This window comes from Hemicordylus capensis, chromosome 2 (genome assembly GCF_027244095.1).
Source record: "Hemicordylus capensis ecotype Gifberg chromosome 2, rHemCap1.1.pri, whole genome shotgun sequence".
NCBI classification, from domain to species: domain Eukaryota; kingdom Metazoa; phylum Chordata; class Lepidosauria; order Squamata; family Cordylidae; genus Hemicordylus; species Hemicordylus capensis.
Genome location: NC_069658.1, coordinates 22,968,071 through 22,994,992, shown reverse-complemented (window position 1 = coordinate 22,994,992; position 26,922 = coordinate 22,968,071). Strand labels below are relative to the sequence as shown.

Here is a 26,922-nt window from a genome sequence, read left to right as displayed (position 1 = left end):
CAGAACTGGGAAGGAGGAACAGGACCTGAGACTGAGGGACAAGCCAGGCTTGCTGCAGTAGGCTTAGCCCACTCTCCCCGCACACAAGCAGGGAGGCTTGTGTGCTGAATTAGGTGGCTGAATTAGCCACCTCCACAATTTCCGGCTCTGTCCCGGAGCTAGTAGGGGTGGCGGGGATCGGGGGCCTCCTGGCCCCCGGAAGTCCCAGGATGGCCCACGCACAATCTAGGGAGACCCCTGAGCCCGGGAAGCTTGTTTGAGAGTCTCCCGGTTGGGGATCTCCTCATTAGTTGGTGCAGAGCTGAACTGCGGCATCTCACAATCAGAAAAACCAGGTTAACAGAGCACTCACTCCGTTAACCTGGTTTAAGGGGAGGGGTATTTTGAAGGTTTGCTGCCGGGAGCCGCATGGCTCTGGTTGCAGTACACAACAGCACAGAACAGGGCTGGCCTCCCTTTGCCTGGTTCAGCACTGTCATGGGAATAGCCTCCAGGAGTGATTGCAAGAGGGCTCTTGGTGAGGACTCTGAATGAGGGCCCAGCATTAGTGCAGGATAGAATGGACAAATTTTGCTACTATTTTATTTCTCCCTTATGCTCATTTGGTTGCTGTTTCGAACTATTGTTTTGAAGTGACCTATTTTAAAGTCAAGTGTTCTTGTTCTGAATATTTGTAAAACAAATCGTAGCTTCTGTCTGTTTCCCCACCCCATGCTTAGAAACTCTTCCACCCTAACTAACTTTGAATGAGACAGAGGTTTGGAAGGCTGTTTTAGGAGACCCAGCCAGAGGAAAAAAAACCCACAAAAGTCTACTTGGTGGCAGTGGTGAAGCTTAAGATCACAGGGCTGGTTGAGACTGGGCTGTGCCATGTCAGCACATTAGTAACCCACCTCACAGGTTTGTTGTGAAGATAAACATAACCACGTACACTGCTCTGGGCTCCTTGGAGGAAAAGTAGGATATAAATGTAGTAAATAAATAAATAACATGGGTATCAATCTTAATTTCTTCATGTTGTTCCAGGGATGGCCAACTTAAGGTTCTCTAGATATATTGGACTACAGTGCCCCAAGCCCTCAGTTTGCAGTGCTGGCAAGTGCACAGAATGATGCCATGAAGGGGGCAGAGAGTTCAGGCATGTGAATGAGTGGGTGGCTGGCTGCCTGCCTGCCTGACTGGCACAGAGACAGCTCAGAGCAGGAAATGGTGAAGAAAGCCTATGGTTGGGGCTGTAGCTCAGTGGTAAAGCATCTGCTTTGTATGCAGAAGGTCCTAGGTTCAATCTCTGGTATCTCCGGTTAGGGCTGGCAAAGACTCCTGCCTGAAACCTTGGACAGCTGCTGCCAATCAGTGTAGGCAAGACTGAGCTAGATGGACCAAGGGTCCGACTGAGTTTAAAGCAGATTCTGAGGTCGGTCTCACGATCTGTGAGACATGCTTTTTCCAAAACTGCAGGGAGTACGCAGGGCATGCTGGCAAGACCCCCGGAGCCGGGAGGTGTCTTTTTGCCTCCTCTCCAGGGGTCTCCTCGTGAGTAGCCACAGCATGGAGCCACACCATGGCTACTCACAATCCAATAGCCTGGGTTTGCGGAGCGCTCGCTCTGCAAACCCCGGGCTAAGGGGCAGGCTACTTGAGCGGGTTAGCCCGGTGGTTCTTATGATTAGCAAAAATCGGGCTAGGCTCTTGTGTGCATAGCCTCTCTATGTTCCTTTATAAAGGACAAGCTCAAGAGAGTTTGTGTGAGATCAAGATGTAGGTATGAGGGAAGCTGGAAATCCTTTATGGGATGGTTTGGGATGCACAACACGATTTAGGGGTGATGGGAAACTAATGAGGAGAAGGGAGGTGAGCTAGTCTTTTGTTAGCAAGCATGAATGGTCCCCGTTGCAGGGTCTGCAAAGCACTCTAAGATATTCCCCTCAGGATGGGGGCCACTCTGGGAAGAGCATCTGCATGCTTGCATGCAGAAAGTCCCAAGTTCGCTCCTTGGCATGTCCAAGATAGGACTGAGAGAGCCTCCTGCATGCAACCTTGGAGAAGCTGCTGCCAGTTTGTCCAGACAAGTGGACAGATGGAGGTCATTCACGCAATTAAAAACTCTGTTCTACCCCAGTTTGGGAACTGTGTGTGCTCCCAATTTTCAGTTGTGTGGAAGCAAGGTAAGAGGAAAACCTCTGACTCGGTATAAGGCAACTTCTTATGTTCCCAAAGCAGGGATGTGGATAAGTGACTGTCTTGTCTCTTGGTGAGGAGCAGGACTGATGAATGAGATGTCCCAGAAGAGGAGGAAAAGGCTGAAAACAAATTCCTCCCTTCTATACGGTGGTGCTGGTATGTGGCAATGAAAGGCCCAAACCTGCAACTTGCCAATATAGCATTAAGTTCCCGCAGCCTTTGTATATGGCTTTGCTAGTTTCTATTTTCCTCCTTGAGTAGAAGCAGGGTCCTCCCTCGCCATGTGGGTCTTGTCACACTGTCCGACCCAAGTGTTACTTCCTATTAATTAATTAGACTTAGGGATTGATCCAAATATCAGTCTAATAGGATTTCTAAGCATGGAGTATAGCATAACTGTATAAACAACAGTGACAGACTTTCAAACACAGAGAGGATTTTATTCCTGCTTGATAACAAGCATATGGATTAATCGCTGTTGTGGCTGGACCCAGAAAAAGTAAGGCCTGAGAGCAAAACTCTGTGAAAAACAACCCATCCCAATTTTCCTTCCTTGCAATTGTGAGGGTTGCAAAAGGTAGAAAGAGGCTGCTTCCTGCAGGTGCTGAAACATCCAATATTTGTGTGTAATCTAACACTCTTTTAATAATAACCATCTGTTTTTAGGGAGGGAAAAGGGTTCCTGAAAGTTTTACAGTGTTGCAAAATCTTTTGGCTCTGTTTTGGTTTACATTGTACAAGAATCTGTTAAATTGTCCTTTAAAAAATACAAAACCCTCCTACAACTCAATTTTTCTTTATTTGCAGACTCGTGATAATTATGTACAGCACCTAGTTCTTATAGACAGTTGATGCATAATACATATTAACCAACATTCTTTCTAATGTCAGCATGTGTACTTGTGTCAAGATGTGCTTCTGCAGGGCTGCTGTGTTAGCTAGGGTGCACTAAGTTTAGAGTTTGTGTTCCAGAGCAGTATTGTGATAGCACAAATATGTTTGTGCTACAAGTGTGCAGCCTCGGCATGCCTCATATGTTTTAAAGGAAATGTTTGCATGATGTGCAGTAGCACAATTCTTGATTTTACACAGATATGTGATCACCTTGCACTAGCACCACTTTGTGCATTGTGCAAGCACACCATTAAGGATGTCAACCATTATGTTTTGTTATGTTATAGGGATACTGACTTGCTATTCCAGCTAGCGATGTGCACAGAACATTTGCGTTCCGAGCTCGTAGCAGAATACAAATAACCAGGCTCAACCGATTGTTCCAACGAAACAAGCTCGGAACACTCAAAACATTCCACAAGCCATTTTGGACTCCAAAATGGTGCTCTTCTGGCCTCGGCACATGCATGACAGCCATTTGCATGGTGGTGCCTACCACACAATTGGCTGCCGCGCATGAGCAGATCGGAATGTTCTGGCTTAGAACGCGGTTGTTCCATTCTGAGCTCTGAACATTCTGCACATCCCTAATTCTAAGTTTCTCTCCATCTTTGCCTTGGCTTGGCTATGAACAATGAATGCTGATGGTTTAAGGTGAGCTAGGAATACAGGTCACACCAGCCTTCCAGGGTAGGGGCCAAGAACTGCCTGGGAATGGGGTATGCCAAAAGAGCCACTTTCCGGGGGTTTTAAACTCATATGTGGAGGTATAAATCCACAACTTAACATAACCAGGAAATTATTATTATTTTATTATTGGTTCACATTCTGCACAGTGTTGTTAGGGTGGCAGTGAGCAGTGTGATGTCAAAAATACTTTCTTGGGTCATCCCATCATGTTACAGAGCAAGCAAATGTGTGTGGAGGGAGAGGGATGAGCAATTTTTGCTGCTCTTTTTTGCTTCAGAAATATATCCTTGAGGATTGCACTGCCCTCAGGGATATATTCCTTAAACCAAAAATCTCTTTTGGAGGGAGGGGAGAGCAGTGAAAATAGTTTCCCCCTCTCCCCCTGCTTGTGTTTTCTGCTCGGCAATGCTCTGAAACAGCATTTTTGCAGCCATGCTGTTCTTTGCAATGCTGTGCAGAATGTGAGTATTTAAGGTATTTTATATACTGCTTTTCAATAAAGGTTTTGGAAAGGATTACATAGCAAAAGATATTGGGTGGGGGGAGGAGGCAGTTCTGAATTGGGATGGGGGATGGGACACTTCAAGTTTTGACAACTAGCTGGCAATAAGTAGCCTGGATGGCTTCAAGGGTGTGCTTGTGACTTCTGGGAGGTCACTGTTGCTTTTGGACTAGCAATGCCTGTATGTGTGCCTTTCCCCTACTTTGCCAGGACAGAGTCACAGAAATACCACAAATATCTGTACAGAATTACGGAAATACCAGAGTCTCCTGTATCATGTCTGCACTTGGAAAGTGAAGGTCAAACTAGATGTGATGTAAATCTTGTTATTGGCCCTGGAATACTCAATTTCCCCCTGTAAACAGCAGATATGGGGAAGGGACAGTGTGAATGGGAACCATGGTGGGTATAGGAGGTCTTTTGGTGCCAACTGAAGCTTTTTCCCCAGGGCAGATAGCACCCATGGGTCCTTTAGACTGGATCAAGATCATGGTTGGGGGGGTAGGGTTAACCCTCCAGCTATGGTCCCAGTCCAGATGAGGTTCCCTATACATCCTATTTACACCGGGGGGAAGCGAGCACTCCTGTCATAAATCTGTCAGGCTAGCCAGACTAAGCGCAGCAGCAGAACAGCAAAAACAGAAGCAGAACAGAAGCAGAACAGCAAAATTCAACAGGGATAAATTCTCCAAACCAGGTCAAGTCCGAGTTAGTCCAATAAATCCAACAGAGTCCAAAGCAAAATCCACAGGCAAGGTCAACACAGTCCAGGGTCCAAACACGGTCAAGGCAAAACAGGAACACAGCTGATTAGCTTGCAGAAAACTATTGTTGCTATCAGCAGGGTAGCTGTGTTACAGGTGTCTTAAATAGGCTGAGCCCCCGGTGCTGTTAATTAAGTGTTGCGAGTCAGCAGCTTTACCTGTTGTTCTATGCATGCAGCATCTTAGCTCTTGCGGTCTCTTGGATCGGCACCTCTCCACAGCTGAGACTGGTTGCGCCTCCTCCACAAGAGCTGCCTCACCCGCCTCTAACTCATCTTCTACACCCTGTGTGTCAGACCTTTGCAGCCTCTGGTCCTTGCCCACCCTCCTCTGCTGTCTGCTCTGTCTCTACCTCCAACTCCTCCTCGGAGTCTTCCAGCATGCCCATGACAACTCCAGGGTCAATGATGTGATTAAAATCACGTCTGCTTGGGTCCTGGGGCTTCCACTGGAATTTCCCTCTTCTGGAAGTAGTGAGCAAGAAAACAACACACAGGGCAGGATGTACTGACCACCACTCCAGTACTGTTCTGGAAAGCAAAATCTTTGACCCAGGATTGTAACCCAGTCCACTTCCAGGAATGTGTACATTTGAGCTAAAAGTGCTTTGGAGATAGGCTGCAATCTAACAGAAATATTACTCTCATGGCTTATTTAAGTTCCTTGCCTGTCGAAGCACCCAAGTTTCATAACTTCAGTTTAAAAGGAAGGCACTTTTTTATTACAAAAGCTAAAGCTAAAGCATATGGGTAGAACATAAAACCTAAACAAAAACAATCCAAACCAATAAAATTTGTGCCGCAAGGCAAATAAATGGATTGCATTAAAAAGTATTTCAAGCTCACTTACTAAGAAAGCCAAAGTGATCTGTAACACACGGATATTTGTGTTAAATTGTCTCCTCTCCCCTATCAAAATCAGCCGGTGAGTTTAATAAAAAAAGCATATGATTCTGACATTTGTGTGGTTTTTAAAATTGAATTTCTAAAGCATTATAGATTGGTGAAAGCAGAGGGGAAGGAAGGTAACATTACATTGCCCACAGAGATTTATGTACACCGTACCTTTCATATTAGAACTTTCTCTGAACTGTTAAGCTTTTCAAATTAAAATTCATGCTCTGTCATTCTGTAGGTAGCCTAATAAGAAAGCAGCACTGGTGTCCCAGTCCAGCGCTTGCCTATGTATGTGATACAACATTTGTGCATGTATAACAGCTGTTTCAAGGGTGCAGTTTCACATGAGATCAGTCCCAGTGTGTCTGGGACAAAGGGGTCCATCTGTACAATCCAATTCAATACCTCAAATGAAATTTAAGAAATCCATAGTATCCTGAACATATGAATCTGTCAGTGGCACAAAAGGATTGAGGAAAGAGTCTATTCTTGGTTAGGCAAATGCCTTGGGCAAAGGCAGCTGCCAGGCTGACTGAAAGCTGATAGTCTGGTGGTGCTGACCTGGTGACCTCCCTCTGTGCAGATCAGGAAGTCTCTCTGGCAGCCAGAAGTATTGGATTGACCTCCTCATGTCACCTGACTGCCCAGACCAGAAGGATTATGAACAGCTGGGTGAAGGCAGTAGCATACTCTGTTCTGTCTTCTGACCAAGTTCTGTCTTCTGACCAAGAGTCCCAGTTGCACAGGAAGCCAACATCTGATCTGCTAGGTTCCTGGCTCAAGCCTTGTGGTATCTGGTACTCCTATCAGATCTTCTTGCGTCGATTCTGTATGCTCCAGCCTGAATCAAGACAATCGTTTCCTCTTCTACTACACATTCCAGTTAACATAATACAGCTAAGTTGATGGTATCACTGTTGTTGTAAATGCTCACTGGTGGACAATCCAGAGCAGCATACCTCTTGCAGGACTTTATGATCGTGCAAGATTCTGGTGCAGGGATGTGCACGAACATGTTTGGAGGCTCTTTTATGGGCCTCCGAACAGGTTCGAATACCGGGGTGTGTGTGTGTTCGAAGTTCGAGGCCAGGGGGTGCCACTTTAAGGGTGGGGGAGGGTGCACTGACCCCTCCCTCCACTTCCCCCCACCGGTGCTTGTTGCCTGTAAAAGCCTTCAGGGTGGCAGCATACCTCCCTGCTGCCCCTTCCCTCTTTTCGGCCGGAAGTGGCCAGAAGTAATGGGTGCGTGCACATGTCAGACGGGCGCTGATGCAATGTGTGCATGCGCACCCAGTATTTCCGACCACTTCCGGCCAAAGAGGGGGAAGGGGTGGCAGGGAGGTACACTGCCGCCCCCAAGGCTTTTATGGGCAACGAGCACCGGTGGGGGGGAAGTGGGGGAGGGGTAAGTGCACCCTCCCCCGCCCTTAAAGTGGCCCCGCCACCCCCGCCCGGTTTCATGCACATCTCTACTCTGGTGCTAGCTAGTTGTGCTGCATTTGGAGCTTGCATTCCAGACTAATGTTGCGCTACTGTAGGTGTGCTTGTGACTGCACAACAGTTACACAACTGCAGTGTGCCTCATGTATTCTGGTCAGAACTTTTGCACAAAAGTGCTCATTTTTAGTGCAACTAAGCCATCCTCTTACAGTAGTGTAATGGTATAGTTCCTTACTCTAACGTAATGGTATAATTTCACATCCGATTCCTTGCTTTGAATGTCAGCCACTGTGCTTATCTTGTACATGTTTAAGCTTTACATAGAACTGTCATAGTCTGTGGGCCTTTGGAGCATTCATGCAGATCTGGCCGCTCTGGGAAGAGCATCTGCCTGCTTGCATGAAGAAGGTTCGAAGTTCCCTCCTTGGCATCTCCAAGATAGGGTGAGAGAGACTCCTACCTGCAACCTTGGAGAAGCTGCTGCCAGCCTGTGAAGACAAGACTGAGCTAGATGGTCCAAGGGTCTAATTCAGTATAGGGCAGCTTCCTCTGTTCCTAATGAATCCATATAGGGTGGGGGGTGACATTGGAGCAGGTTCTGTCCTCTAGGTACACATGTCCATCTGCAATGAACCTATGGGCATGTACTTGTACACACATAGGTGCCATTGGGAATCAATCAGGAACCTTTGCAGGCTTCTTGATTGCAAGGAAAGGTGCCTGTGTGCATACAAACATGTATTCATAGGCATTCAAGAGGCATAGTCTGAACTAGGGATGTGCAAGCAGGTTCATTTCTGAATCTGTTCAGCATTGAATCAGTTTGGTTCAATGGTTCAATATCGGACCGACCCCCCCCCAGCCTGTTCAGGGGTTCTAAGTATTTACTCACCCCCTCTGGGGGCTTCTCTGAGGCTGTGGGGTGTGTGTCACCGGAGGTTCCCCCTCCCCCCCCACTGGCCTGCGTTCATGCCCAAATCACCTGGTTCAGGTGATCTTCTTCCCATTCCAGGCCTCACCCCCATGGCGGTGGCCATTTTGGAGGCTGCCGTACATGCCCAATGGGCCTCTGCATGGGGTGAGGCAAAACCAAACATGTTTGAGTCCAACATGTCCGGATTCGAACTGAACTGGGCAACCCAGTTGTGTGCACACCCATTCCATGTCCATCTGCCCCCACTGGTTTCAATGACTACTCTCCAGACTAGTGTTACTCTAGCATACCGCAAGGAGGGTACGCACCTCTGTGCAGTTTGCGGTGCTCTGTGATGTTGTGCAACAGCTGGCAGGAGATCTCTGGGTCACATGCAAAGTTGTGCAGCAAGTTGTGCAACATGTCAGCGTCTTTCACTAGCATAAGTACTTGCAACAGAGGTTCATTTCTTTATGCAACATCATTGCGCTACATCAATACATTAGTTCAACCGCATTATGCCAGTTCCACACTAGTTTGGATGTAGGCCAGTGTTTTTCTTCATACCTGGCAACTGAGGTTAACATTTCGTTTGTCTAATGAAGAGGGCTCTAGTCCATGAAGGTTTCTGCCATAGTAAATAGTAAGGTTGGTGCCACAAGATTTGTTGATTATGCTTTCAGGTCTTGTTGGTATGAAGCATGCTCACGTCTGATATCTGTGTTGTGCTGCCTGTAGCTCAGTGGCAGAGCATCTGCTTTGCATACAGAAGGTCCCAGGTCCAATCCTTGGCATCTCCAGGTAGGGCCAGGAAAGGCTCCTGCCTGAAACCTCGGAGAAGCTGCTGCCGGTCCGTGTAGACAGTGCTAAGCTAGATGGACCAGTGTTCTGACTCAGTATAAGGCAGCTTTCTGTGTTCCAACCAATGTGCAATATGGCCAAGAAGGGTTTTCTTTGAGTGTCAGCCACTCCCAACACTGACTGACATCCAAACTAAATTACTCAATGGCACTACACAGGAGTTACTCTAAAGAACTACTTGATTTCAGTAGGACTGCTCAGGAGTAATTCAGTCTGGCTGTCAGCCACTGTCCTTATCAAGATGTGAAAGAATGTTTATTTTGATGCGCACTTGGGGAGGCATAGTGTTAATGCCCTCCATCTGTGCTGCTCCTTGTTTTGATATGCTTTGCATGTTGCTATTTTAATGACGAAATCCTTTAGATTTCATGACTGTTTAGCTCTTAAGCTAACCTTGGGCACCTGTTTGGATGGATGGAAAGAGTTAGGGTACAAATAAAATAAATACTGTAAGAAATAAATAAGCGTCTCCCAGATTTTCCTTATGAATCTCTAGTGCTGGTTCCACTGTGCTTGAAGCTCCCTTACAGATTTGGCTCTCCGTGTTTGTTTTTCAGTTAGACCTAATGGAGCGAATGATCCTCTCATGTTGCCTCAATGTTCTGAACGTTCTGCATGGAGATACATGTGGCCTGACTGAGATATAATGCCCCTGCTGCTAGAAACAGAAACAGGATGTCCTCGGCTAAAGTTGAAATACCATTTCTTGTGCGAGGAGTTTCAGCATCTACATTGGCACACAGCCCACTGATGTTTTTGATCTTAAAAAGAACCCTTGTCTTTTGTAATTCTGCATAGCTATATTGTTCCAGCTTCTTTACTTTGAACCTTAGGAATGTTTAGGTATTTCCCACAGTGCAACTTCATTACTCACTGGAAAATCCCTGCGGGAGGGGCTGAAGCCCTGTGGTAGAGTATATGCTTTGCACTGACAAGCTCCCCGGTTCATTCCCTGGATCTCTGTTTGTAGGGTCTGAGGTAGCAAGGCTGGGACAGACCTTTGCCTGTGTCTGTAGAGAGCTGCTGCCAGTCAGAGTAGACCACACTGGGCTAGAAGGACCAATGGTCTCAATAAAAATAGGGCAGCTCGATATGTGTGGTTGTCTCTGGCATGGTGAGGAAAGAATGCTGAAATATAAGGGTGGGGAACCCTGAAGAGTCCAAAATCTCTGGAGCAGGAGTGCTGAAGCAAAGTAATGGCATTGTAAATGGAACTTGGAATATGAACAATTAAACAGAGAAAGAGTACTGTAATTACTCACGGGGCTCCAGTCTTATCAGTAGAGTTCTGTTCTATGAGTGATTCTATTCAGGTAGTTTTTCAAATTTATACAGGCCTTGCAAAATATAATTATATTTCCATAGATTTAAAAGAAGGCTTTTAATCAAATAATTACTTCTCTTCCATTGTGGGTTTTTTGGGGCTAAGGAATCATTTAGGGAGCCCCTTTGCCCCTTTTAAATAGGGCTGCACGTGGGATTCGGGAAATGGTCTGGGGACGTCAGAGGCTGCAGGACTGCCGAAGGTAACTATTGCAGGTGTGGACCTGATGAACAATTTGGATGGGAGACCACAGCGGGGGTGGTGGTGGTGGTATATATGAGCAGAGCATATCAATAATTAAATAATAATAGTAGTAATAATAATAATAATTCGATTTCTATACTGCCCTTCCAAAAATGGCTCAGGGCAGTTTACACAGAGAAATAACAAACAAATAAGATGGGTCCCTGTCCCCAAAGGGCTCACAATCTAAAAGAAACATAAGACAGACACCAGCAACAGTCACTGGAAGTACTGTGCTGGGGGTGGATAGGGCCAGTTACTCTCCCCCTGCTAAATAAAGAGAAAAATAAAATAAATGACTAGTGCATTGCAACAAACATGACAATATTAACTCTTGAAGTTGTTTCCTAAGATCCTAACAATGGCTTGAAGTTCAAGCTGAAATAAGATGGGCTGAGTTCAGGCATAGGATGAAATGGTCATGTCATGGTTCTACAATGTATTCACGTCTCAGATAGTGGTGATGGTTATGTTTTTACTATATTCAGTTGTAAAAAGGCTCCCAGGAGCTGCCCTGGAAAAAAAGTGAGGCCACATCGAAAACATGTGCTTAAGTGAGCTGTGGAAGAGTCGCATGATTGTTTCACCATGCCTTTCTTCTCTCAACTAACACTTCAGCTCACTTTTAGGGGCAGGGGCAGCCCAAGGTACTGCAGCGCCTGAGGCAAGGGGCAAAATACTGCCTTGCCTCCTTCTGCTGGTGGGGGCCTGCATGCAGAGCAGAGAGGTGGTGAGATTACTGGCAGCTGCTTCTTGTAAGCTTTGCAAGGACTGTGAGGAGAGGCGCTCCTTGCAAAGTGTGCTGGGGTCCGACTGGTCCCAAAGACCTGCTCTCATGGCGGCAGCAGGAGGTATCCTGGCGCCCTGCTAATGCCCCAAGAATCTGCCACCTGAGGCAGCTGCCTCACCTTGCTTCATGAAAGGGCCACCTCTGGTTGAGCCAATGGACTATCTTAGCTCTAATGTGCATTTTTAAATTTTATTTTAAAATGCCTAAGTAGTTCTGGCTGTCCTTGAGAATGCACCCATGTGGGAAATTGTAATGTACAAATCAGTAGATTATGAATGTGGATTGTTCGTTCCTTCTTCACTCTAGAAATACAGGCACACACATAGTCATGGAAGGACGGGTTGGTACCACTTGTATGTGGAAACAAATGTATGCAAACCAACTTTTACACATAGACACAGTCCCTGGAGCTTGACTGGGCGGCTGCTGTGAAAAAGGCCAATTCCATGATTGGAATAACTAGGAAGGGGATTGAAAATAAAACTGCTGATGTCCTAATGCCCTTATACAAATCTTTGGTGCAGCCTCATTTGGAGTATCGTGTACATTTCTGGTCACCATAACTCAAAAATAACATTATAAAACTGGAGAAGCTGCAAAAGAGGGCAACCAAAGTGATTAGGGGCCTAGAGCAACTTCTTTATGAGGCAAGGCTTCAACACCTGGGGCTTTTTATTTTAGAAAGAAGACGACCGAGGGGTGACATGATAGAGGTCTATGAAATTATTCATGGTGTGGAGAGAGTGGATAGATGGACATTTTTCTCCCTCTTGAATAACACTAGAACCAGGGATCATCTCATGAAACTAATTGCCAAGCAATTTAGGACCGACAAAAGGAAGTACTTTTTCATACAACACATAATTAACCTATGGAATTCTCTGCTACAAGATGTGACAGCCACCAGCCTAGATGACTATAAGAAGGGCTTAGATAAATTCATAAAAGATAAGTCTAACAATGGCTACTAGTCTGAGGGCTATATATAGGCCACCTCCAGCCTAAGAGGCAAGATGCCTCTAAATACCAGTTGCAGGGGAGCAACAGCATGAGAGAGGGCATACCTTCAGCTCTTGCCTATGGTCTTCCCAAAGGCATCTGGTGGGTCACTGAGTGAAACAGGATACTGGACTAGATAGGCTTTGGGCCTGATCCCGCAGGGCTGTTCTTAGGTTCCTCTGAGCACATCATGATGTCAGCGGTATTAAAATTGAGCCATACAGAGAAGTGCCTTAGGAACATAGGAACCTGCCATATACTGATTCAGATCATTGGTGTATCTGGCTCAGTATTGTCTTCACAGACTAGCAGTGGCTTCTCCAAGATTGCAAGCAGGAATCTCTCTCAGCCCTATCTTGGAGAAACCAGGGAGAGAACTTGAAGCTTTCTGCTCTTCCCAGAGTGGCTTCATCCCCTGAGAGAAATATCTTACAGTGCTCACATTTCTCATCTCCCTTTCATATGCAACCAAGGTGGACCCTGCTTAGCTAAGGGGACAAGTCATGCTTGCTACCACAAGACCAGTTCTCCTCTATGCCTTGCAAATGATCCTTCCATTTCTATTTATCTTCCACAAGAATTACATTCTCAACATGAAATTTGAATGTGGTGAGTTTACATAGGGCGACTTCCTCTGCATTGCTCTTCATTGTTTACTGTACAAACAACTATCCTGTACAATGAAGCTGGCTAAATCTGTTAATGAAACTGCCCCAGGGTGATTGGCGAACACCCCAAGATTGCATTTGGGCTTTGTGTGGGGAAATTAGCTCTGGGTAGGACAGTTCCACGTCAGATTAAATTTCCACAAAGTTTTGAACCCAGGAAATGAGGCAAGGCTGAAGTTTAAAAAATCAAAAGTGTGATTAGAGCAATCCTATTAAAGGAACGTTCAACTTCAAATAGGTGTTATAGCTTAAAGTCCTAATTGTATGAATTCCCAGGTGGGCTAGAGAAAGTGGCTCAGAGAAGGAGGTGGCTGGATTTAAGAAAAAGGAGTAGGGATAGAGATAGGCCCAGCAAGAGGCAATGTTCATATAACCTGAGCTTCTACTGGTGCAGAGACCTCGGGGCTTTTGCAGTTATGGTTGCCACCAGACAAACTGGTGGCAACCATAACCGGACCTCTCCAGAAGATTGTAACAGGCGGCATGCTTCATGACAGAGGAATGACAAATATCATACACTTCTTCCCATATGTGATCTCCCCTTTATGCATATTACTGGATGTCATGGGGCTTGGGGCCATTATTATTATTTAATTATTATTATTTTTACATTTATATCCCGCTCTTCCTCCAAGGAGCCCAGAGCAGTGTACTACATACTTGTATTTCTCCTCACAACAACCCTGTGAAGTAGGTTAGGCTGAGAGAGAAGTGACTGGCCCAGAGTCACCCAGCTAGTATCATTGCTGAATGGGGATTTGAATTCGGGTCTCCCCGGTCCTAGTCCAGCACTCTAACCACTACACTACGCTGGCTGGTGCTAGAGCATCTGCTTAACATGCAGAAGATTCCAGAGTCAATCCTCAGCATCTCTAGTTAGGGCTGAGAAAAATTCCTCCCTGAAACCCTGGAGAGTCATAGTAGACAATACTGAGCTAGAAAGATTAATGGTCTGATTCAGTAGATGACAGCTACCTGTGTACTAGAGAAGGCATGTGGAAGTGGCAACTCTGTCATTCACATAACATAACTGGCCCTAAGAATTAAGGTAGTGTATACATTCTGCTGAGGTCTCAAGGATCTCTACAACGTTGTAGGGGTGTGCACTGACCCGTCCATGGTGGTTCGGTTCAAATTCAAACCAAATTTGAACTGAACCACCGGTATGCAAACTGGTTTATTAGAAGGGGCTGGCGGTTCGGCTCCGGCTGTTGAACTGGTTCGACCTGGTTTGACCTTGTTCAGTTAACTTGCTAAGGGGATTCCCTAACTATAAAGTGATTCAAGGAGCAAGCTGGTGGGAGAGGGCATCTTACTGGCAGTGGGGCATCGGCTCCATGGTGGAGGCAGTGGCCCCGTTGGCACTTCCCATTTGGGAATGTTCCCTTGTGGTGTCCTGAGATGCAAATTTTACCTCCCCTGTCTGATCTGGGGGCAAACATTAAACACAGTGTTCCCTGTTTAGAAATGAAAGTGGTGGGAACCTTTTAGTTGCAAGCCTGTCAAAAGGAAAGATCAGGAAGCAAGATAAATATTCAATCATCGGAACTGCCTTGCGGTTTTTTGAATAGGTGGAAATGCTAACTAAACAAATTGGGACTTTAAAGGCTTCTCCTTAAGAGCTGTTGGAGGCTTCTTGAACTTCTGCATTTCCTGAGATTTCCTATAGTCAAATAAAGTTAAAATATCCATAGGATGCCAAGCTTGTTTTCCTCTTTAGTAGTGTAACAACTGGCCCAACTGGTGATAGTGATGAGAGAGAGATGCTGGTCCACCTCCAAGCCCATTACAGATGCCACAAGGGGCAAAGAAGCAAGCACTCAGCAGGCAGAACTACTGTAGATTTGCAGTGACATCAGACCAGCCTCCCAGAAGTAGCTCTCTCCAGAAACGTCGTAGTAACTCTGCCAGTCAAGAAACAAAATAGCAGTTCCTTTTGACTCTCCATGCCCCTAATTTCCTAGGCTCAGGTTCAGCAAGCATCCACCTCTCACCCTACAGCTAGGTAGGACTCATTGTACATGCTGGTTGGATGACCATGCAGAAACACTGTGGTGGTCTGCTGCATTGATGTCTTGTTAATTAGCGCCCCTAGTTAATGTTCAGATCTTCTGGAGGCTTTGCATGATAGGACATCATGACTCATAAAAATATCCATATTTGAATGAGGATGTCTAGATGCCAGCTTAATGTTGGAGTGGTTTAGATTCCTGCTGCTTATTGGGTGTTGCCCCTGGATGCCTACACCTTACCTATTAGAGGAGGAGATCTGATCTTGTGGTAGCGACCATGAATTGTCCCATTTGCTAACCAGGGTCTCCCCTGGTTTGCATTTGAATGGGTGACAGTACGTGAGCACTGTCTGCTGTAAGATGTCTTTCTTACATCCCCCTTAGGTGAAGGGGTAGAGTGGTAGAGCATCTGCTTGCATACAAAAGTTTCCAGGTTCAGTCCCTGGCAGTATCTCCAGGTAGGGATGGGAGAGACTCCTGTCTGAAACCTTGGAGAGGGGCTGCCAGGCAGTGTCAGCAATACTGAGCTAGATGGACCAATGCTCTGTCCCGGCAGCTTCCTATGTTCTGATTCCCAAAACTGATCAGGCTTGGCTTCCAGGCAATTCCAGAGTTCCCCAGTACATAGTTTAAATAAAAAATCACTATTTTCAATTAGCAATAGGAATTCTGAACTAAATGGGCTCCACTTCCTGAAATGCAAGAAAACCCGAAATGGCATAGTTACTGTTTTGGCAGTGGGGCACTCTGTAAAAAGCTTGCATTCATGTATGGCTGGGAGAATAAGGCAGAATTGCATTTTCATTGCGCTATGGCACCAGAGTCCGTTTTTACAGCCAAAGATCACAAACTGTAGCCCATGTGAAATTGTTAGGAGCTTAATGGATGGAATTTCTGTTTATTTTCAGAGCAGGAAGAATCCAGGTATTTTAGAAAATCGAGCGACTGCAACTTGTACAATAAACTTCATGAGCTGGCATGAATGCTGAAATCTGGAAGACTTTTTCCCCAAGACTTGTGCCTTTTAAATAGCAATATTATGTTTCATAACAGACATCTACATTACTTTTAGATGATTTTGTTTAATAGAAATCTGGAATTAAGCAAAAAATAAAAAATAAAAATAAAAAATCCAGAAGCCAGTTAAAATGTTACAGTATACTCACATCTGACAAGTCTCGTGTGCCTTTTTATACTCTTCGACATGGCTATATCACTACTCTTACCTCTAATAATAATAACAACAATAATTGAATTGGTTTTTTTAAACCTTCATCAGAGGGGGTGTTTAGCTCTTCCCCTACTCTCCAAACCTGCTGTTAAGCCCCTCTAGAGAAAAAAGCGAGCAACTCATATGAAGTTTGCCTTTGTTTCTGCGGTGAGGCTATAAGAGTTGTGTTTTGTTTTGTTGAGAGGAGAGGAATTTTAATTGGGGGAAAAGTGAATGGCAGGGGTCCTCAAATTCAGACCCCTAGATTTTGGTGGACTACAACTCCCATCATCCCAAGTCACAGTGGCCTAAGGATTGGGGGTGATGGGAATTGTAGTCCAACAATATCTGCAGACTCATGTTTGAGAACCCCTGGTGTCTGGGGGAAGGGTTAAAAACTCCTCTCCTAGCATTACAGTCCTGAGCCAATTCATCCTTCCCTTCCAGTTGGAGGCAGAGAGGGAAAATTCAGGGGACAATGCAGTCCTCCACCACATCCTCCTTCTCCTCTCCTATTCACTGCTCCATGAGTGGACTTTCCTGTTAGTGACCTCCCCTCCTCACCACTTGCAGCCATCTCTGACATGGAGAACTATACTTGCACTGAATCTGTGGGGCAATTCTCATGATCACCGAGGACAGGTGGGGAGGATGTGGGGCGGGGAGCTGCTTTTAATGTACCTTCTCCCCAGACAGCCAAGTTCTTCTGTTGGAAGCACGAACCATGCTCCCAGACGGGCAGCATTGCATTCCTGCATTGCTGAGCTCTGAGGCCGGGATGACATGTCCTGGCCCCTGGAGATCCCATAGTGCAACACGCGAGTGGGTGGTGCATTGTGGGGATTCCCACAATGTGCCCATCAGGTGCCCCTCAGTGCTTTGGCATTGGCTGAAAGCAGCCTGCGCTGGCACACAATCAGGTAAATGGAGTTAAGAAGCAGGCTTCCTAGGCGGGTTTGCTGCCGAGGTGCTGCCAGGAGTCGCGAGTCTTCCAGTGGTTCTCAACCCAAGCTGGGGCTTGGTTGCCTTAGCCCGGTCTTGGCTGCTCATGAGAACAGCCTCTGTCTGTGCTCAATAGATTGCATTATAGGGTTATTAACTCTAAGCTGTTCCTGGAATTCCAACCCCCCCCTCCATATTTTTTCTGATATTTCTCACCACAAAATCAAACCATTACAATATCCAGGATTGTTTTCAATAGCCTATTGAAGTCCAATGCCAAATCCTGAAGGGCTGGCAACCCTAATTGTATAGGAGGTGGACTGTAGGTTCTTTGAGTGTGTCTACCTATTTCAAGTATAACAGCTCTTCAGAGAGCCTGTGAATGGGCCAAAGATGAAAGTGATATATCTATTTGTGGTCTGTAATGTGTAGGACAGGGAGTTAAATGGCACCACTCCTTTTGCTCCTGTCTTCATTCATGCAAAGATGCTGGCCTGCATATATGCAATTACAGGTTCCCATACAAACAGACTTCCTCATGCCTTTTCAAAACACCAAATAATCTGAAGCGCAGAAAATCTATTGCTCCTTCTGCTAATAAAAATTATGCCAGTCCTTCTAATCTTCCCAATGCAACTGCTCCTGTCTCCTTCCCATAAGTGGCTGTGTTCTAATATGGAGAAGCCCAGTGCAAAGAGAAAGATATTTCCCATGTGGAATTACACAAAAGTTTCCATGACATAGCATGGAGTTCTACTTTGCCTGGCTCCTTCTTTGCAGCTTCCTTAGAACAATGGTTAATCCAGCTGTGGAAACGACAACATTCTAACCACTTGGACAGCGTTGTAAAAGTTTTTCTTCTCCTTCTCCTTCAGGCAGCAGATATGACAGATCCAGATAAATCTCCTGATCCTGGTGGTGCAGATGCGTCCAAAGAAAACTGCCAAAGTCCAACTCTCGGGGGTGGTATATTGAAGTACAGGAGCAGATCTCAAGGTACTTTCGATTCTCTCCAATGGGTAAATCTAAGTTTGTGAGTTACTTTGAAGAGTCAAGGAAGGCTGGACTCTGGCCTGGTCAGCTAGTGTAGTCCTGCTCCTGTTCTAAGGCTAGATTTTAAAAAAATCAAAGCAGTGGTAGAGACTGAGGAGCCTGTTCACTGAAGCTTTCCTTCTGCCCAAGTGCACCCAAAGCCCACCACTGTACTAGAGATAGGTAAAGAGCTTGGAAGAGCCAAGGCGGTAGCAGATGCGACACCTGAGACCTGGGGAGTGGACATTTTCCATCGCCATCTTCCCAGAGTCTTCTACCACTTACCATTACTCCCCTGCCCCGCAAGTTACATTTATTGCTAACTTAACTGTGTCTCACAATTGTTCACTTTGGATGCCTGTTTTCACGCAGAAAGACAGGTATAAATACATTAAAAGAATGCATAAGAATACGGACTACATTCCAAGAGCAGAATTCTGGTACCCTGTACTCTCATGGTGGCACTTTTAAAAGGAGATGCTCAAGGCCATGTCCATCAGGTTACATACCAGAGGCATCACCAAAAGTCTCCCCATTGAGAAATTGAGGGAGAGCCGGAAGAGTAACTGTATTTTAGAAGAAAATAGTAAGGGCAAATAACGTGGTGATTCTATTTATTTATCAGGGGGAGAGTAACTGGCCCTATCCACCCCCAGCACAGTTTGTCTACTGACTGTTGCTGGTGTCTATCTTATGTTTCTTTTTAGATTGTGAGCCCATTGGGGACAGGGGTCCATCTTAATTATTTGTTATTTCTCTGTGTAAACCTCCCTGAGCCATTTTTGGAAGGGCGGTATAGAAATGAAATGAAATGAATGAATGAATGAATGAATGAATGAATGAATGAATGAATGAATGAATAAATAAATAAATAAATAAGAGGTCAGAGAAATTGCAGAACTGATGAGGAGCTTATGTCATTTGTAGAAACAATTGAGGATTTGTGATTCATAGTAAGAAGCTTGTCAGTATTTGCACCTATTCTTGCGTTATAGTTCTTCTGGAAGGAACATTACGTGAATTAGACGAAAGTGCATCCAGTCTTAGCCTCTCAGCAGCTCTGCATAAAGAAATGAGAAGGAAGAGGCTTATGTTGCATTCAAGCACAATGAATTAGTTGTGCACTTGACTTGTTAGGCACAACCCAGCCTCCAAACACTCTCTTCCATTAGCCCAGGAGGAACCCTGCAACAGGCGTGCATTAAGAGGCCAGCCACAGAGCTGTATAAAGCCCTTTAAATGAAACAGTGAAGTTACCAGCAACTGTGTGGGGTCTAAACTGTGTAACCAACATTCAGCAGATAACACAAGCTCCACCAGTGGCACACCTAGGTAACCCGTGCGCGCAGACTGCCCTGTCACAAGGTGCCCCCACCGCCGTGAGGCCCTCCCTGCCACTGGAAGCCCTCCTCCTATCCACCGCTGCCATGAGGCCAAACCGCCTATACTCCAGCCACTGGGGGGGGCGCGACGGTGTGTGTGTGTGAGGTGAACAGCCGGGATGTGGGGGTGATGCTAACAGGCCTACCCACCCCCCGTGGCGGCAGGCAGAGCGGGAGCAGCCGCTGAGCTTGACTGTCTGGCTCAGTGGCCTCTGAGAACTGCGAGGCGCTTTGGTGTGCCTGCACAGTTAGAAAAGAGTGTCGCAAACCTGTGGTGTCACAGGCATGTGACAGTCTTTTCTAATTCCATCTGCCACCATGGGGGGCGGGGGAGGCCTGCTTGCCTAACCCCACCCCCACCCCTGACTGCACACATGGCAGCTGGAGTATGGGTGGTTCGGCCTCGCGGCAGCAGGGAAAAAGATGGTGTATGGCCCAAGATGAATCTGAGATTCCTACCTTGCTGTGGACTCACACAATCGTGCAAATGTCAGCAACCAGAGACTTGCATTTTGTGCAGTATATAAATATGTTAAATAAATAAAATAAATAAATAAATAAACCCACATTAAACCTAGATTCAAATGATTGTGTGAACTAGACTTACATCTTAATGTTTTGGGAGACTGGAGAAGATACAGCATATCAATTGTTTGTGAACTGCCAGAGAACAATTGTTATAGGGCAGCCAATAAATGAAATTATTTTTTATTATTATTATTAGGCTGCCAAGGCATTAAGATCTTTCAAGGATCCTCTGACCTTCAGAGATCAGGTGGCTGGTAACTGAGGGAAGGCTTTCTCTGTTGGCACCTCAACTATGAAGTGATGCTGCCTGCTTTAATTGTAAATGGTTGTGTTTGCCCATGTTTTAGCAGATTATAAGGCACTCTTCCTGCTGTATGGAATTTTCCTGCTCTGTGGATCTGGGTAGTGGTCCTGGACATCCATAACTATGGGTTCTGCGCTTGCGCAGATCAGCTTCGGTTAGAATCTGTTAGGTCCTCGAGACGCCTACAACCACCCTCTGCACGTGACTACAGTACCTGCTAGTGGCGGTTGGGCGTCTTCTTACTCAATTTCTTGCTGACCGCCATTAGGATCAGTCCTCGGAAACAGTTGCTCCTCAGAATTCATTATTTACTCAGAAAAAAGTTGATACTACGGCTTTTGACTACGGAACTGACTGGATTACTCTTTTGAATTTTGAATTTGGACTTGATTGATCTTTCAAAACTGACGTGGAATGGACGACAATTCTTCTTTTGTTTTCCCTTAAAGTTTGTTTGACTGGATTAAAAATTGTTTAATTAAATCGACCTTGGAACGACCACCGTTAAAAGTAAAGCAGATCGTATACAGATGAGTGCAAAACAGAAGGCGGGTAAGGAGAAGACCACTTTTAAAAGGTGCTCCGAGTGCTGCGGGAAACTCCCCTCCACAGACAGCCACAACCTCTGCTTGTTTTGTTTGGGTGAGTCCCATGATACTTCTAAATGCTCTGTCTGTATAACATTTAATAAACAGACTCTAAAAAACCGAGAGGTACGCTTGAAGGTCTTTCTAATGGAGGAGGCTCTAATGACGAAAAAGACCACTCCATCCTCGGCGCCGGGACCTGCATCGCATACGCAGTCTAAAGTCCCAGCAGGTCCAAAGCTGGCTTTGACGTTGAAATCCTTGATGCCGACAGCATCAACTTCAAAGTCCTTAACAGCCTTTAAGAAGCCAGTGGGCCCTTGCTCTAGCCCTAGAAAGAGGACTTCGGCTCCCATACCGGAACATCCTCCAAAAAAGAGCAAACGGAAGCAACATCATGGCTCACATAGTGAGGATCGGAATCAGAGTTCGACTCAGACCCCCTCGCCATCGAGCCTGCAGACTTTGAAGACACCTTGGCATCGAGCATTCTCTTTGTCCCCAGCCTCGACTCCATGTCAGTCACCATCGATGCCGCACTCACAAAGGCAATCGACATCGAGGACGTTGACTCCGGATCGACATCGAGCTGCTCCAGTCTCGGGTTCTGAAAGAGGAGTGTGCTCTACATCGAGACACCTGTCGACCCCGAAGCCAGGATTGGATATGGGGAATGTCTCGCCTCCAAGAGCCTCGACATCAACACTAAAACAGACTTTGACCTTGACTCAACAACGTAAAGTTCTCCTTGATCAGCACACAGTAGCGGTTATTATGGACACTGAACTCGACGCCGAGGGCGAGGTGGTGTACACTATTGAGACCTGCGAAAGTGCCACACTATCGGGGACCCCACTGGGGGACCGAGATGTCGCGTCATGCAGGCTGACTCATCTGCTTGATTCGGAGGAAAGTACACCATCTACTGGCACGTTTGGGGGTTTTCATGATGCTGATAGTGGTGTTCCTAAGACCCCATCTCTACAACAGCTACGCCCGCTGGGGGGCTCTACCCCCATGGGATGAAACCTTCACAGTTACTCGGGCAGAATACTCCCTGTTTTCTCAATGGTTAAGGGAGCGAAATCTAGGAGAGAAGGATTTGATTATGTCGGAATCTTCTGCACAAACATCACCACCAACCATACAACAAACTGTTACTGTTGTCCAAACTATAGCAAACCGTCCAAGACAGCGTACAGTGTCACTTCAGGCAGACTTCCCTAAGACACCTGTAGTGACAACAGCATGTCAGGTGATGATGCAAACTAACCGGGCTACACCACCGGTGAAGGTAACTACCACTGCTGTGAGAAACTCACCTGTGCGACACTCACCTATCGCTGTTTCAGATGACGACGACGAGGACAGCTACATTTCGGATTCAATGGAGCTGGATCCACGGGAACCAGAGGAACCAAATCTGCTGGACCCAGGTCCTAATGTGGCTGCGATCCCTTCAACTTCACCCAACAAGGAGATGAAGGGCTATCACCAGCAGGTTGCTGAGATGGCACAGGTCTTGGGCCTACAATTAAAACAGAGTACTACAGAGTTAGACGATCCAGTCTATAATATGATGAAGGCGGCTGCCGGACTGCACCCCGTCTTCATTCCTATGTTGCCACATGTATCAAGGGCGGCCAAGTCAGAATGGGAGGTACTCCAAACTCCAACCTCAAAACGGCTAGAGGCTCTCTACCACGTCCAGGAGGAGGAAAACGAGTACCTCATCCACCATCCTTTACCAAATTCTTTAGTGGTGGATTGTGCAACAACCTCCAAGGGGGGACAGAGACACACTACCCCTGCTGATAAAGAGGGGAGGAAGTTGGATGTCCTGGGCCGCCATACTTATTCTACGGCCTGCCTTTCGATTAAAATTGCAAATTATATTGCTTGCCAAGCAAAATACACCCATTTACACCCAAAATTCATACATTTCTTTGGGAGAATCTATATGACAAACGTAACTCACTGGACCCTGTGGAATTTGTAAAGCAATTTGAGAGTACCTTTGCTAGAACAACTACGGCCACAAGACAACAGTTGGCAAATGCCAAGCATCTTGCAGAGTCGGAGTCGAGAATTATGACCTCTTCCATTGTCCTAAGGAGACATGCCTGGCTGAGAGCGACAGCTCTTCAACAGGAGATGAAGGAATGCACTGAAACTCTCCCATTTGATGGGAAGGGTTTGTTTTCTGACAAAACGGACAAGACGATGGGACAATGGAAGAAATCAAGGCTGACTGCTCATTCATTCCTAATACAAAAAAATACCCCCAAGTACCAACCGTACCATCAGTACCAGCACAAACAGCAGTACTACCACCAGACTGAACGCAAAGACTACAGAGGCCAGTATCAGCGTTACGATAAGAAACCATTCTATAATAGAAACAAGTCGAGATCTCTCCCTTCTTGAAATTTACTCCAGAAACACCTATTCTGTGGGAGGAAGTGCATCAGTTGCTGATGAAGGAAGCAGTCTCTCTGCTGCAGTGGGCACACAGCCAAATGGGATTCTACTCTTGATATTTCCAAATCCCAAAACGGGACCGGGGCATACGTCCCATAATGGACCTGCACAACCTGAACCTGTACATCGAAGTACGGAAATTCCGTATGATGACGCTGCAAGCCATCCTTCCTCTCCTTCACAAAGAGCAATGGATTGCGACGCTTGATTTAAAGGATGCATACTTTCATGTGGGAATCAGGGAAACCCATCGCAAATTCCTATGCTTCACATTGGGCACAGAACTTTATCAGTACAATGTTCTGCCCTTCGGACTGGTCACTGCCCAGAGAGTCTTCACAAAATGTGTAGCAGTAATAATAGCCTACCTAAGGACACAAGGCTTGTCGATATACCTTTAACTCGACGATTGGCTTCTGACTGCAAAGACAAGGCAGGATCTTTTGACCCATATAGGTGTTGTGACGGCTCTGTTACATTAACTGGGCATCCAGGTCAATTTAAAAAAATCCTTTCTGACACCATCCACCTGCCTTGAGTATATTGGGGTGCAGCTAGACATGGTGACGCAGATGGCATATCTACCAGAAACCCGTTTCCAACAAATACACTCACTGATAGACTCCTTTCAAGCAACACCCTTACAGAGGGCAAGACAAAATCAAATACTATTGGACCTCATGGCTTCTTGCACAATGATGGTCCCGTATGCATGGTTGAGACTGCGCATTTTGGAGCAGTGGTTCCTTCGGGCTTACCACCCACGGACTGAGCCCCAGACCAAACTGGTGCTGCTTCCAGAAAAGGTACTGGACTCCTTACGATGGTGGAGGAAATGGTGCAACCTACTATGAGGGGTACCCTTCAAGCTGTCAGAGCCAACCGTGACAGTGACAACGGATGCCTCGATGACAGGCCCTCGGATCTATCGGTTCTAAGTCTTACTGCGTGGAAGATAGGCTTTTGAGGGAGAGCTTACTCAACACGAGGAAACTATCTATGAGACGTAGCTATAATGCGAAGTGGCGAAGGTTTCGCATGCAAGCTGCCGCGAAGGGGTTTCACCCCAAGCAGGCAAGCCTCAAGGAAGTGCTTCTATATCTTACTTTGTTAAAGAGCAAAGGTCTTGCAAACGTCTCCTTAAGAGTTCATATGGCTGCTCTCTCAGCCCGACATGATGGTTGGGACAGAAAGACTTTGTTCTCCCATCCTAAGTGCAAAGATTTCCTTAAAGGAATCAATAACTTGTATCCATCAGTGAGGCCACCGGCAGAGAAATGGAGCTTGTCACTTGTGCTCGCATCACTTACGGAATCACCTTTTGAGCCAATGGCGAAAGCGACTTTAAAGCTGACAACTTTAAAAACTCTTTTCTTGTTGGCCATTACCACTGCGAGACGGGTCAGTGAGCTCCAGGCTCTCCATATTGATGAACCCTATACCAAGTTTTATCCTGACCAGGTTATTATGCGCCTAGATCCTGAGTTTAGGCCTAAGATAGTGACGAGCTTCCACTTAAATACTAATATTGTGTTACCAACCTTTTTTAGGGATCCTTCCACTCCTCTGGAACAATCAATGCATTCCCTGGATGTCCGCAGAGCGCTCCTATTTTATCTCCGAGTGATGCACCTCGTCCGCCGGACAAAACACCTGTTTATTTGTGAAAAGGGAAAACATAAAGGCCTGTCACCGAGCAGACAAAAGCTCTCCTACTGGCTAGTGGAACTCATTAAAATGGCATATGATCTGCAAAAGATGGTTTCACCTTCCATGCTGCATACTCATTCAACTAGGGCTTATGCAACCTCGGCAGCGCATCTTGCTGGCATTAGATTTGAGGATATTTGTGCTGCTGTGACCTGGGCATCACACCAAACCTTTGTGAAGCACTATGCGGTGAATTTCTGCAATGCAGCAGCAGCGGCATTTGGAAGGGCGGTTCTAAAGAGAGTGCTGCAGTAGCTTGTGGCACCCACCTCCAAAGAGGTGGCTCATAATTCACCCATAGTTACGGATATCCAGGACTACAACCCAGATAAACAGGTTGCTTACCTGAAACAGGTGATCTGGTAGTGGTTCAGGACATTCATAAAACCCACCCATCGTGCTGCAACACAAACGAAACACATGCTAATGTACATCAGGATACCTGGCATCAACGATCAATAGACATCAATGATCAGTAGTCAGCCATCAAGAAACTAAGTAAGAAGACGCCCAACCTCCATTAGCAGGTACTGTAGTCACGTGCAGAGGGCGGTTGTAGGCATCTCGAGGAGCTAACAGATTCTAACCGAAGCTGATCTGCGCAGGCGCAGAACCCATAGTTATGAATGTCCAGAACCACTACCGGATCACCTGGTACAGGTAAGCAACCTGTTTTTTAATTGCTTATTTTTTATTTGGTTTCACTCTGCTTTTGCTGTTTTATACCTTGTTAGCTTGCTTTATGTTTGGGGGTCTTTTTTTAAAATTTGGAAGCTGCCTTAGGAAATCTTCCTATAAGATTGAAAAGCAGGATAAAAACAAACAAAAAACAAACAAATGCATTTTCAATGTTGTTTAGTTTTAAAGAAATAAGCTTTCTGTACCTACAGCTGCTAGGTACTTAAAGGATCTGGGCCCCGGGCCCACAACCCCTCTTTTAATAATTACATTCAATCATATTTTAAAAGGTCTTCGATATTATAATGCATCACCTTTGAAGGTGGAAGCAGCAGAGAGCTAGGTGAGCCTAGGAGCTCTGTCCCATGCTCTGTGGAGGTGCCTCCATAGCTGCATCTCCTTTCTGGAAAAGATCATGGAGGAGGGAGGTGGCTGATGAGATTTTGGGGCTCTGAGCAATTCATTGGGGGCCCATGCCAGAGGGGGTTTGGGGTGGATAAATACATACATACATACATACATACATACAGTGCCACCAGCTCAGGTATGCTTCCTTCTTGTTTGGGTCCATGTTCGATCTATAAACTGCTTTTGCTGAGCTTAGAAACTGAGATATGGGTCTAGTCCTTTTAAACTGTACATGGCACATTTTGTCTGTTGATTACACTTTTGATTGCATCCCTAGATATGCCGGTATCAAACTCTTGCATCATGATCCAGTAAATGTTTCAGGAATGGTGGCTTGCCTTTATCTCTTCCATTATAAAGGATTGCTACCCACTCGAATGTGTTGCCACATTCTCTATTGCTACCCACTTGAATATCATGTGTGTGTCGATATAAAGATAAAATTTGTCATAGTTTGTTTATATTAGGAAAGATATCCATCAG

At 45.9% G+C, this 26,922-nt stretch overlaps 1 protein-coding gene across 12 annotated transcripts in view; it reads left to right on the top strand.

Annotated features, from left to right (window-relative positions):
• The window catches only part of PDZD2 (PDZ domain containing 2), a 382,173-nt gene that overhangs the window by 288,961 nt on the left and 66,290 nt on the right, over positions 1–26,922 (top strand). For all 12 annotated transcript variants that reach the window (XM_053299060.1, XM_053299054.1, XM_053299061.1 and 9 more), the window contains one exon: positions 18,205–18,325. In XM_053299060.1, coding sequence (XP_053155035.1) covers positions 18,205–18,325 — 121 coding nt within the window. The remainder of the gene's footprint in view (positions 1–18,204; positions 18,326–26,922) is intronic.